Source organism: Siphateles boraxobius, unplaced genomic scaffold, assembly GCF_051911475.1.
Source record: "Siphateles boraxobius isolate OS27281-9 unplaced genomic scaffold, OSU_SipBor_1 25, whole genome shotgun sequence".
NCBI lineage: Eukaryota > Metazoa > Chordata > Actinopteri > Cypriniformes > Leuciscidae > Siphateles > Siphateles boraxobius.
In genome coordinates, this window is record NW_027508866.1 from 27,539,255 (window position 1) to 27,552,743 (window position 13,489).

General features: G+C 41.4%; 1 protein-coding gene across 2 annotated transcripts in view; it reads right to left on the bottom strand.

Annotated features, from left to right (window-relative positions):
- The window catches only part of prrc1 (proline-rich coiled-coil 1), a 62,884-nt gene that overhangs the window by 18,857 nt on the left and 30,538 nt on the right, over window positions 1-13,489 (bottom strand). Inside the window, exons 4-5 of one of the 2 annotated variants that reach the window (XM_077243443.1) lie at window positions 2,048-2,174; window positions 1,731-1,999 (exon numbers count right to left, since the gene is read on the bottom strand). In XM_077243443.1, the coding sequence (XP_077099558.1) occupies window positions 1,731-1,999; window positions 2,048-2,174 (396 nt within the window). Of the gene's footprint in view, window positions 1-1,730; window positions 2,175-13,489 lie in introns of both variants that reach the window. The other variant, XM_077243442.1, reaches the window with a different exon arrangement.

Genomic DNA, 13,489 nt, shown 5'->3' on the forward strand with positions numbered 1-13,489 from the left:
TGTTTTTATTGTACATTATGGATTTCTTTTTTGATCTTTGATTGTTTCAATTGCTTTAATCAGCCTTCTGTTGAGGGTCCTTGGACTGGCAAAGCAGTAGCTGTGCTCAATTGTTTTGGTAGTCTGAAGAGGATTAGGCCTATCAGTTGTGGTGTCAGAGGTGCCCTCACTGCTGTCCAACACTGCCTGTGTGTCCCTTAATACAGGTGCCTTTCTGTTGGTCTGTTCCTAGGAAACAAGGTTTGTGTTCCTTTTGTGTTAGAATTTATATTGACAATAAGCTTTCTCTGATACCACTTAACCAAAAATGACTTAATGTAATCTACTTGAACAAGCAATTTTCTGTCTACCGTTTGCAGATGTGGAGGGAAACTAAATATATTGATGGCACAGAATCTGAGAAAAGCCTGACTGTCTGTCCTGTCCTATCAAAACACTCAGCAGTGAAGTGATCAGAACATAGGCGGGAGTAGGCAGATGGCCTGAAGTTTTGCCTCCTGAGCTTTACAACCCATTCTCTCCTCCTGACAAGATCTTTTGGAAATCTACAAAGTTGTACACAATAAGTCAAATAAAGTTTTTATTTACACATTAAGCACATGGTTTGACTGTTTTTTAACATCACTTGATTAGAGCTGTTAAACTTCAAATGGCAGATTAACAATTTTTACAGTCAAATAAAACAATTAAAAATTTGTCACTAAAGAAAAATTCCTATATGTGTACTTAAAATATTGCTCTTTCTGATTGTGTTTTATAGATCAGTAGTTTGTTCAAAGTTTGTAGCAAGCACATGTTCAGGAAATGCACAAATTGTATGGGTTAATGTAAGTAACGTTAACTGATCTATATCGTTATATAATGACATCATTACGGTAAAAAGACTTTGCAAGAAGCTCTTTTTGAAGCTGTCAAATGGTTTCGCTATAGGACACTTAATTGTGGTTATTGCTTTTTGTTTTGTTTCTTTGTAGAAGCATTACTCTTGCCTTGGAGAAAACAACACAGGAATAACAACAATTGTACATATAAATTACTACTTATAGGGCTTGAATTACAACCTGTGGGCAGTTTTTCTACATCCTTTTGTGAACGTCGTTTGACATTTGTATGCTGCAAAGCAGGTTATCTTAAAAGTGCTGTCGGAGCTATCAAAATCTGTATAACGGCCGTTGGAGCCCTCTGCTGGTAGGGAATCGTAAGATGGCCACTCGAACACTTCCGGTGGCTTCACTGCCTGATGGCAGTTTAGAATGTCATGAGCTATCCAGTCATTATATAGATCAGTGGTACGCACATGAATTTGTTTGTAACTCCATTCTATTGTTAATGAATTTTGAGTATTCTAAATGACTGACATCATTAGATTAGTCAATTGCATAGAACTCCTAGAATCTTCATATAAGTGCTTTCAACACAACCTTTCATCCTTCTTAGCAAACATATAACTCTCTCTAAAAACATGCTCTATCATGATAGCAAGATCCTCGAGCAATGCCAACACATTAATAAGGGCACCTTTATACGTATGAGTTTTTTGTGTACTTGTGGTTTCAGCTGTTCTGACATTTTCCCATATATTTAGAATAAATTTCACAAAAGTTTGAGGAATTAAGATTTCACACACAAATTCTTGCGTACGCACTTTTGCAGAACGAGACTCACTTAACACGTGAGACGCTTAGGAAGGTGTAAATGGGGTCAGGCAGGTTGAGATTGTTGAGTGATACCTGGCATGGGTGCGGCACTGGAGAAACTGGGCATCAGCGGCGTCTGGGGGGTGCGGCCAGCGTGGCCCCGGGTGATGTCATATCCTGCACTCGCAGAGAAGCCGGTGGTGGGTGGGCCCATGGGGGGGGCGGAGAGGACGGGGCCAAGATGGGCAGCAGGGCCGGCAGACGGGGGGGTGAAGGGGACCCCGGGGCCGGCGTACGGGCCACTCAGACCCAGAGGAGACGCCCCCGAGCCGAGAGAGAGAGAGGGGGGGGGCAGCGAGGAGGGAACAGGGCTGGAGACCCCCCCCGGGGCAAATGCTGAGATGCTGGAAGGAACAGGGCTGGAGAACCCCCCCGGGGCAAACGCTGAGATGCTGGAAGGAACAGGGCTGGAGAACCCTCCCGGGGCAAACGCTGAGATACTGGAGGGGCTTGAGATGGTTGGAGGGCCGGAAACACCTGAACACAAGAAGAGACGCTCAAATACATGCATGAACTATCGATAGAAGATGAAAAGCAGTATCAGTGCATGATGGGAATATCAAATGACATAATATTGCACAATGATACACCTTAGTCAGGGTAGACAGCATATCTACATTTTTTGGGATACATTTTCAGTCCATTCTTGGGTTGTCTTGTCTTCTGTCAAGTATAAATTTCACGCTTTCCAAAGTTTTGCGTCACCAAGAATTGATTTAGAAAGATCTATTTTCAATATATGCACTCATTTTCGTCAATCAGAATTAATCCAATCTGATTTCTGATTCTGACATTTCTATTTATATGAACCCTAAACACCACATGGGTGAGGGTGGGGTTAATGAGAGTGCAGTGACATCATCATGATGATCAGTGAGGGTGGGGTTAATGAGAGCTCAGTGACATCACCATGATCATCAGTGAGGGTGGGGTTAATGAGAGCGCAGTGACATCATCATGATCATCAGTGAGGGTGGGGTTACGACATCATCATGATGATCAGTTTAATTATCTCAGCATCCCAGATAGCTTAGAAGAACTCGATTTTGCAACAGAAACTTTTGAAGTCCCTGTAAAGTCATACCACAGAAAAATGTGTTATTAGCCACCCAGCCAAATTTGAATGATAAAAAAAGTCGGCAAGTACATAATATAAGCTATCAAAATCTTGAAAAAATTAGCAGTAGTCTCTGCTCTCAAATGCTGGGGGCATGTCTGCTGGCTGTGCTGAAACCACGCCCACTCGCGGGACAGCTGTATCAGTCACCGATACAGCCGTAATAAATGCTCGCGCGGTGGGCACGCACTGCCGATGATGGCACCAGTTGATGGCGCGACGGGAGGATGAAGGCCAAGCCGGGAGATAGTCGGTTCGGCCCCATTCACCATTAATAGTGGGTTATCAGTGAATCTCAACTTGTCTCGAACGAAAGTTTATAAAACTGTCCCGTGTAAAATGATCACTACGTTTTGGCGGTGATCCTCAGCTCTCCATCAAGCTGGCTCTTCACAAAATAAGTTCACCTCTTCTTGATGTGATCGTTTTTTGGAAATTTAAATAAGGACACCGATCTGTTTTGTACGTGATCGCATCCAGGTAGTACGCATTTCCGTGACGAAGGCATAGCTAGCTAGAAAACTCAGGCATGTGATTGGCTAAGGACAAAAAAGCAGGAAAATATACCGATATATATAAAGTCAAAGCCAAATATAGTCTTCACTGTATAAATTATACATTGATTGTTATTAAAGCTACTATTACTGAACGTTCTCAGTCAAGAGCAGTGAGTGATTTCCTCTGTGTTTTATTGTTTTATTAACATTAAATAGATAGTTCTCCCAAAAATTTTAATTGTCATCATTTACTCTCTCAAGTTGTTTTAAACCTGAATAAGTTTCGTTCTTCTGTTGAAGTTATTTGGAAGAATGTGGGTAACTTGATGTACCCCAGTGATTTCCATAGTATATTTTTCCCTATGGAAGTCAATGGGGACCAGCAACTGTCTGGTTACCCACATTCTTCAAAATATCTTCTTTTGTGTTCAGCACAAGAAATAAATTAATACAGGTTTGGAACAACATTACAGTGAATAAATAATGACATCATTTTTATTTCTGGGTCAACTACCCCTTTAAGGACAAGCGGCTGCATGTTTATTATTAGGGCTACTGTCTCTTTAAGACCTGTACGCGACGCGTCTAATATACACGTGCATTTGACAAGAAGATTTCTCTCAGTTTTCTCGGTTTGCTTTCAGTTTGGACATAACCAACTTTCCTTATGTAAACCTTGTGTGTATTTGAGAGTATTAGCGAAATAAGACTTGAAAGATAATTTAGTCCAGTAACCAGGCGCTGTTAGACAGGCTTTTAGTGCATGTGCGCGTCGGCTGTTCGCGCTCAGTAAAGCGCATGTTAGAACAGCGCATCAGCAGTGAATGACATGTTTAACCGGCAAGGCTTTAAAGCACATGCAAATAATGAACTTTTGTGAACTCACTGAACAGATGTGGCCATTCCTCTGCGTTAACATTTGATATGAGTATTTGTCGCGTTGTACACAATGCTGTTGAGACGGGGGCGCCAGAACTGCAACTGATAGAATGCACGATATACATATTTCTACAAAAGCAGTCAGCAGCTTGCTTGGAGCAAGGATCATAGCGCAAATTTGAACTATATCGATATATCGCCCAGCCCTACTGGTGGCCTAACGGCGATGTTCTTGTCAACTGACAACGATATCACTGTAGCGCGAGAGCCACTGAGGTACGAAATTGAGCAGGTGAACAAGCTGAACGCAAATACGTCCTGGTTGATACTTGGAAAGGAAGGAAAAATCTGTACGCACGTCAGCCTGTTATGTCCTCATATCCTCCCCTTTTCACTCCGGCAGCTGTCCGGAACACAGCAATGGTGAATAACTGTTCAATGGTCTAACTCCACAATTCAGTACTTCACAGTTCACAGTCTTTGTAATATGTTTTAGCAATACATTTCTAACATTTATAATGTGTTTAGATTTTTTTTTAGAATTGCCTTTACAGGGACTTTAACTCTCTCTTTTCCAGCACTTTAGACTCTGTTGCTCCTTTGCACCTAAAGAAGATTAAAGAAAATAGTCCAATGCCATGGTACAACGAGCACACTCAAGAGGGCCATCAGTGAGGCCTCCTTCCCTTTACCTCTGTACAGATAAAACACACAAGAGAGCAGCCAGAAAAATGGAGCGCAACTGGAAGAAAACAAAACTAGAGGTATTTCACATTTCATGGAAAGAGAGCATGATTGCATACAGAGATGCCTTAAAAACTGTTAGATCTGCTTATTTTTCAACCCTATTAGAAGAAAATTAACAAAACCCTAGGTATTTATTTGGAACCGTGGCTAAACTAAATAAAAATAAAGCTTCAATCCCAGACGTTTCCAAGCAACACAGCAGTAATGACTTTATGAGTCATTTTTTTATTATTAACTTTTTCACTTACAAGATTGATAATATCAGGGAGAAAATTATAACTATGCAAGTTAATGCAACCGTCTACTACAGTATCGCATTAGGCAGTGCATTGTAGTCTCCTTGAGGACTAATTTGATTAGTTCATTGCTATAGGAGAGGAAGTATTTTCTAAATTCGTTAAATCATCTAAATTGACAACATGTATGTTAGACCCTATACCGACTAAACTACTGAAAGAGATGCTTCCAGAGGTCATAGATCCTCTTCTTAATATCATTAATTCATCTTTTGTATAAGTACCAAAAACTTTTAAGCTGGCTATGATTAAACCGCTTATTAAAAAACTGCAACTTGATCCTACAGAATTAGTCAATTACAGGCCGATCTCGAATCTACCTTTTCTGTCAAAGATATTAGAAAAGGCAGTATCTTAACAAATATGTTCCTCTTTAGAAAGAAATGATATCTGCAAGGATTTTCAATCAGGACTCAGACCGTATCATAGTACTGTAAGGATAATGACAGGTTATCCGGCCAGATGTTCTGAATTAGCGAATCATGACTTTCAAACACAGCCCTTTTGTCAGAGGAGAAGACAAGAGCTTCTGTTTGACCGCCTTAGGATTAACTCCCTAGTGCCACGCTGGCTGAAGTCTCCCGAAGCGCCGCGTGACTAACATTGTGAACCAGATGCCAACCACAATCAGGACTTGTCCACTCATCAATTTAAAGAATACTCAGGCACACATGATTCCCCGAGGAATGAGCAAAAGTTCACCACCCGCCAACCACAGGATGAACTTATACACACACGCGCATGCATTAACACGCAACCAGCAGCCATGGCACTTTTCAGAGAAAAAGTGCCTGTAAATATTTTTAAATGTATTCCTTTTGTGCGTCGATGTCTTCACATGCCACACGGGAACTACTGACAATTTTATTGTGTGTTAATCAAACTTTAAAATGGTTGTAATTCTGCATATGAATGTCACTTAGGTTTTCTTCTACTTTCATATTTCATGTTTGGTAGCCTCATGATCGTCGTGCTTTGACTGAACTAGTCATACATGGAAAATTACAGTAAAATGAATTATTCTATGTGAACAGCCTGTCTAGTTAGAAATGACGAAATTTTATACCATCATTAACTTGCATAATAAAAAATAAGTTCTCCTGACAAAACAAAGAAGAACTTCTCCCGTTCAAAATGCTCCAAGATGATTTGCCCTGCCCGCAAAAAGGGGCGGGGATGGGATTCCCTCAAAAGAGGAACTCGCCCGTTTCTCATCCCTCTTCTCTTCCGTCAAAATTCGGGAAACGCCAGCTTCGGACAGGCTTCGGCCACCGTCTCGGACGCGCACCTCCCGATCTTTCTTTTCTTTTCTTTACTAAGTGTTATTTTCATATTCGCCTCTCCCTCTAAGACGGAGTTGAACTCTGAATAATTTCTTTGGTAACTTCACGCCGTTGAACCTTTAAAGTTCAAACTTCCCGCGAGTCTGCTTGCCTGGAAAAGACACAAAAGAACACGTCGGCTCCGAAAAAGGACCCACGCACACGACTGCGTTCCTCAGCAACACAACGAGAACCATATGCAAGTATTGGTTATGACCTGGCGTGATTTCTTGTCGTCTCTCTTAAGGTCTTAAGGTCTGTGATTTTGCCATGCTGAGATCATCTCGGTGATCTCTCTCTCTCTCTTCCTGACCTTTAGTTCATTTTCTCTCTCTCTCTCTATTTCTCTCTCTCATCCTATTGTAAATTTGTGTTTGTAATGTTTTCCGTTTTGTCTGTTCCGATTGTACATACATATTTACTCTATGCGAATCGTAGTTCAATGTATTATTAGTTTTGCATTTATTAAAGCCATTATATTCATGATTGCTTCTGTTTAAATGCTCGTATTACAAAGTCAATGAAATGTTCGATCCTTTAGCAACAAAAAGCTTTATTATTTACTATGTTGAGTAGTTTAATTTTATAAACGCAGGAAAATTAATGTTCACGGCCAGAAAATTAATATTTCTTGGAGTTTATTAGAAGTGATAACTTTTATTGGGAAGTTGATGAGTTAATCTTACGGCCGTTTGCTGGACAAACAGATTATTCGATAACTAAATTAATTCCATTTAAGGTTATCTCACATAATCGATCTGTAATAAGACTATTGATATATTAATGACGAACCATAACCCATTATGGTGATCATTCATATATACAATCGATCTATTTTCAGCTTCGATAATTTAACTGTAATATGCAATATATTAATCATTCATGATTAATTATTAAATTCCCTATATATAATTTGAGCTAATTTAATGTAAGACTCATTGTCGCTACAGTTTGGTGGAGAACGCGACGCATTTCAAACTTTGTTTTATGAGCAAATTCAGTTTCAATCTATGAGTATATTGTGTATTAATTTTTTTTTATGCACGCTCCAGTGAAAGTCGCGCAACGTGAACCCACTGAAAAACTGATCGGCACGGAGCCGATCTCAGTTAAGCAAATTGACTCTGTGAAATATGTTTAACATGTGAACACTGTTAATTGCTAAATTAAACTGCAGTTCATAATATTATACCTGTCCCTGTAAAGACGAAGCAAACTCTTTGCAGCTGGTACATGTTAATGTTATTTAAACGCCTGATTAAGACGAGAATCTCTTTATCAGAGCAAGACGTAAATCTGATCGAGAGCGAGTTTCCTCTCTTCAGTGGTAAAAGGCCTTACATAATGTCGTTATTGAATTCGTGGTTAACCCAGGGATATTCAACAAAAACGGTAAACTCCTGGTCAAAATTGGTTTAGCTACCCAATTAAAGATCTGATACATTTAAATGTAAATCTAATACATAAAAATGTTTATGTGAGTAACAACAGACGGAAAATTCCTGTTGTTTCAAATCTGCGTGTTTTCACAGCGAAAAAATCCTGTTTCACGCTCTTGTGCAGTACAGCACCGAAAGATCCACAGAGATCTGCTTGTTTATTTGTGATTTATTGCAGGAAATCAGCGCACAACGCGAGCTGAAAGCTCTTAGTTTGAATCACATTAAAGTCGGTTGTAATTCCGCTTGCTAAACACCAGAGGGCGTCCTTTAAGTGTTTAGAAGTCTCGAATTACACCCCGCCTTCTGACTTCAGTCTGCATGAGCGCAATTACGCCATCTCGTGGCCGTTTCAGATAATGCTCTCTTTACTGCTGAATTCATTTCCTTGTGAATTAGCCTGTCTAAATTCTCAATAATTATTTTCATTTACAGCTTTGCTCGTGCGAATATTATTTTGTGTTAGACAAATTTTTCTGCTTTTGACTGGTACATTTACTTTGAGTTTGGTTCAAAAATAAGATTTGAATTAAAACTTAACCTAAATCCCAGCACAGCCAGAGAGAGCCCACTTGGAAGTCCCCCACCTAGTGGCCGCCACCTTCTAAGTCCGGTCACTCAACTCTCCTTGTCTCTCTGTCCAATTCTGTTTGAATTGCCTATTTCTACTTTTCTCTTTTGACTATTTTATTGTTTATTGATGTGATGGTCTCGGACCAGTCAGCTCCTCCTCCTTTGCGGTTTGCTGTTCATTATGTCTCCCCTATAGGTGAGAGGAGCGCAGGTGTGGTGTGTTGCAGACGATTGCTCCAGGACCGCGTGTGGTTGCTTCCAGTATCCTGGATTTTAAAAGCTTTCCAGACTTGGTTGAAAAGGGGGGACCGCTTCTCCTTCTCTCCTGCACCGTTTTGCTGATTTTTGTTTCTTTTTGCATGACACTTCACATACCCTGATCGCTTTTGTTTTCGTTTCAAGTTGTAGCTACATTTATACTGACTTTATTTTATGTTGCTCATTCTTTGTCTTTAATAAATATATTATTTGAAATCAAATAATCCGCGTGGTCTCACCTCTCTGTTGCATAGGCCGGCACGGGCAGTATGTAACAGATTGGTGGCTCGTCAAGGGATTTGGAACGTTCGGGATCTGAAATGACAAACAGATTGGGGGGCTCGTTAAAATAAGGATTTGAAACGTCATCGGTAAATATATTTTGATATTTATAACTGGTTTTGAATGGCCTGGGGCGTTGGAAGCTTTAAATATATTAGGACCGTTTCATTCAGATACGTTTGATTTGGAAAGCGCTTTGATAGTTCATTGAGTTGAACGTTTTGTTTTGAATCATTGGGAAGACGCATGTGGATTAGTTTGAAAATTAGTTGCGTTCAAAATTATTTAATTATTTATTTTTGTTGGTGCGGAGAGGAGGAGAATATTTTTGTTAAATTTGTGCCTGGGCTGTTTTTGAAGTAAGCCAGGTTGAAGAGTTTGCGATGAGCCATTGTCTGGTGGGTGTGGGTCTGCACTGTGCGTGCAAGATTGAGGTTATTGGAAAAGTATTCGATAAGATAACTATGGGAGCTTTGCAAGTGCCCGTCAAGTTTTAAATATTTGTTTGTTATTTTAGTTTGTTATTTTTGTGCTATCCTGGGCAGAGGGCACCGTCGTGGATGCCTGCTTTAATGGCATTTTGTCGGGGGAGTTAAAGCACCGCTGATATTGTGTATTAAAAATCTCTGTCCTTGGGATATGCATGAAGAGGATCGCTGTTTTTTTTTTGTTTGTTTGTTTTTTTACAGGGCAGCTCCGTTTTGTCTCGTCTTGATCCACAGTGTTGTGGCCACACTTACAATTTGAAAAGGTGAGCTTGTTTGTTTTCTTTAGTATCTGTAAGAATTGTATGCTGTAGAATTAGTTAAAACGGTTGAGACTGAGCGCTGAAGGTAGGCTTTCAGTTGATGAAGGTGAGGGTACTGCTCTTAGGGGGTTTGTGCTTTTCCCGGATATATCTAACATGGTTAGGTTGCTGCCGAAATTCTATGAGAGAGATCCCGATATTTTCTTTTCTTTATTTGAGAGTGTGGCTGATGACCGTGGATGGTCTGACTCTGAGAGAACGTTGTTAGTCCAAAGTGTTCTTGTAGGTAGAGCACAAGAAGCGTTTATTGCGTTGTCTGTGTCAGATAGGAAAATATATGTCAGAGTAAAAGAGGCAGTGCTTAAAATCTATGAATTAGTTCCTGAGGCTTATCGTTTGCGGTTTCGTAGTTGGAGAAAAGGAGACAAACAGACCTATACAGAAGTAGCGCGGGAATTGAATGGCCACTTTAATCGTTGGTGCTCTGCAGTGGGAGTCACTACTTTTGAAGAATTGTCTAATTTAACTGTTTTAGAACAGTTTAGAAATATCCTTCCTGAGCGTGTTGCTACACATGTATTTGAGCATAAGATGAAAACCGCAGCGGAAGCCGCAGTTATGGCTGACGATTTCGCTTTGACACATAAGTATAGTTTAAAAGAAAGCAATACAGGTAAGGTTTATCAGGAACAACATTTTGGACGTTTCAATAGAGTTGTGGGGTCTTCTTCGTTGGGTCCATTGGAGTCAACTACTCAGAGAAAAATAGATTCACACTCAAGTCAGTCACACAGAGGTGCTGTGAGTTTTCGCAGAGACTCTAGGTATTCTGCGTTTACACCTGGTGGTCAGGCTAAGAACGATGCTGATGTGTGTCGATATTGTTTAGAAAAGGGGCATTGGAAGAAAGACTGTCCTGTTTTAAAGGGGAAAAGTCAGAGAAATGGTACTGATGTTGTTAGGAGGGGTCACACTTGCTGTATCTGAGTCAGTTATACCTGCTAAAGTTTTGGTGGGTGAGACTGAGGCTAAAGCTGAAGACGTTGTGACTTCATCTCAGACATCAGGCCTGAGTTCTGCTGAAATTAGTGAGAGAAATGGTAGGGCTGATTTAGTTGTAACGGGGGGAAGTGGGTATTTTCCTTTTGTTACAGATGGCTTAGTTTCACTGGTGGATAGTTCCATCCAGGTGCCGGTTAAGATACTTAGGGACACAGGGGCGTCTGAGTCTTTTATCTTGGGGTCTGTGTTGCCTTTTTCTGTTGCCTCGAGTACTGGGAACAATGTTTTAGTCCGGGGGATTGGATTGCAGGTTGTTTCTGTTCCTTTGCACAGAGTTAATCTGCAGTCTGACTTAGTACAGGGGGAAGTAAAAATAGCAGTCCGCCCTTCCTTACCTATAGAGGGTGTTCATCTTCTCTTGGGTAACAATCTGGCTGGAGGGCGTGTTTGGCGTGATATACCGCCCCCTGTAATTGTTAAGAATGTTCCCTCTATTGCAGATGATAGTGACGTTCATGGTCAGAATTTATCTGTTTTTACGGCTTGTGCAGTGACACGGGCTATGAGCCGTGCCGTTGATGATGTTTCCCAGACTAGAGAGTTTAAGTCTGTTATTGTGCCTAATCTACCACCTTCTCTCTCATAGTGATTTTGTTGCAGCTCAAAAGGAGGATGCAACATTAAAAGATCTGTTCGTTGGGGTGTTACCACCTGAGGAGTTGCGCAATGCAGTAAGGGGTTATTTGGTTCAGGACGGGTTGTTGATACGGAAGTGGTCTTCTCACACTGACAAAGGGGTTGAGGATCCAGTATTTCAGGTGATAGTACCAGTTAAGTTTAGAGATTTGGTCCTACAGACAGCTCATGGGGAGGTAGCTGGGCACTTGGGGGTAAGGAAAACCTATGACCGTCTTATGAAGTACTTCTATTGGCCTCGTATAAAGAAGGATGTGGCATCCTTCATTAAGACGTGTCATGTATGCCAGTTAACAGGGAAGCCTAATCAGGTGTTAAAGCCAGCTCCACTCTACCCTATTCCAGCTGTAGGTAAACCATTTGAACATCTGTTAATTGATTGTTTGGGACCATTGCCTCCATCTAAGTCAGGGTGTGGTTACCTGCTGACGGTGATGTGTCAGTCAACCCGATATCCTGCTGCCTATGCTTTGCGAACAATAACCACTAGATCGGTGGTGAAAGCCCTTTCACAATTTATTTCTATTTTCGGTATCCCTCATACAATACAGAGTGACAGAGGATCTAACTTTACGTCACGAATGTTCAGAGAAGTGCTCGAGCAGTTGCGTGTGAAACATCAACGTAGTAGTGCTTATCACGCCCAGAGCAAAGGGGTCTGGAGCGGTTTCATCAGACACTGAAGTCTCTTCTCAGGGGTTATTGTGTTGAGCTTAACAAAGACTGGGAAGAAGGGCTCCCATGGCTAATGTTGGCAGCACGAGAGGTAACCCAGGAGAGTACGGGTTTCTCGCCTAATGATTTAGTCTTCGGCCATAGAGTTCGTGGGCCTTTAGCAGTTTTACAGGGGGAGCTAAAGAGTCCTGAGTCTCCTGTTAATCTGTTGGACTACGTTAATGGTTTTCGTCGTAGGTTGTTTTTAGCCTGTGAGATGGCGACGGACAACCTGACTAAAGCCCAACAGAAAATGAAGAGTTGGTATGACCGTCGAGCTGAACCAAGGGTCTTTAGTCCGGGTGATCAGGTTTTGGCCTTGTTGCCAATATTAAATTCTCCTTTCCTTGCAAAATATACGGGTCCTTCTATAGGGTGATTCGACAGGTGTCAGACCTGAATTATTTACTTTCTACACAAAATCGCAGGCGTTCTACTCAGCTCTGTCACATAAATCTGTTGAAGTCCTATTATAGCAGGTCTTCAGTCTCTGGGACAGCAGAGTCTAGTGACCGGGTGATGGCTGTTTCTTTAGCCGCTGCTGTTGAGGCTCCTTGGGCCTTGGAGACTCCCTACATGGTAGCAGCTTGTAGTGGTGAGGATATGGTAGGTCCTGATGACGGTATGTTGAAACCTCGTCTGAGGAACTCTGAAAAACTGGGGGAGTTGAATACATTGTTTGGACATTTGCCAGAGGAACGGGTATTAGAACTGTCGTCTCTGTTGTCTGATTTTCCTTCTTTATTTTCAGATACACCATCATGTACTCATTTAATTGAGCATGATATTGATGTTGGTGACGTAGAACCAATAAGACAGCGGTTCTATCGGGTGTCACAAGATAAACAGCGACATTTAGAGGCAGAGGTGAAGTACCTGTTGGATAATGGGATGGCTAAGCCTTCCTATTCGAGTTGGGCTTCTCCCTGTTTATTGGTCAGTAAACCTGATGAACATCTGGACCGTGTTCGGGCTCTTTTTGCTAGGCTTGTTGATGCTCGTCTCACTATAAATCTGGCCAAGTGCGAGTTTGCCCAGGCTACAGTTGCATATTTGGGGAAGATCGTAGGGCAGGGTCAAGTGAAGCCAGTCCATGCAAAAGTGGTGGCTATTGATAAGTTTCCTGTTCCTACCACCAAATCAGAGTTGCGGCGCTTTTTGGGGATGGTAGGGTATTACCGTAGTTTTTGTTCCAACTTTTCTACGGTAGTAGCCCCTTTGA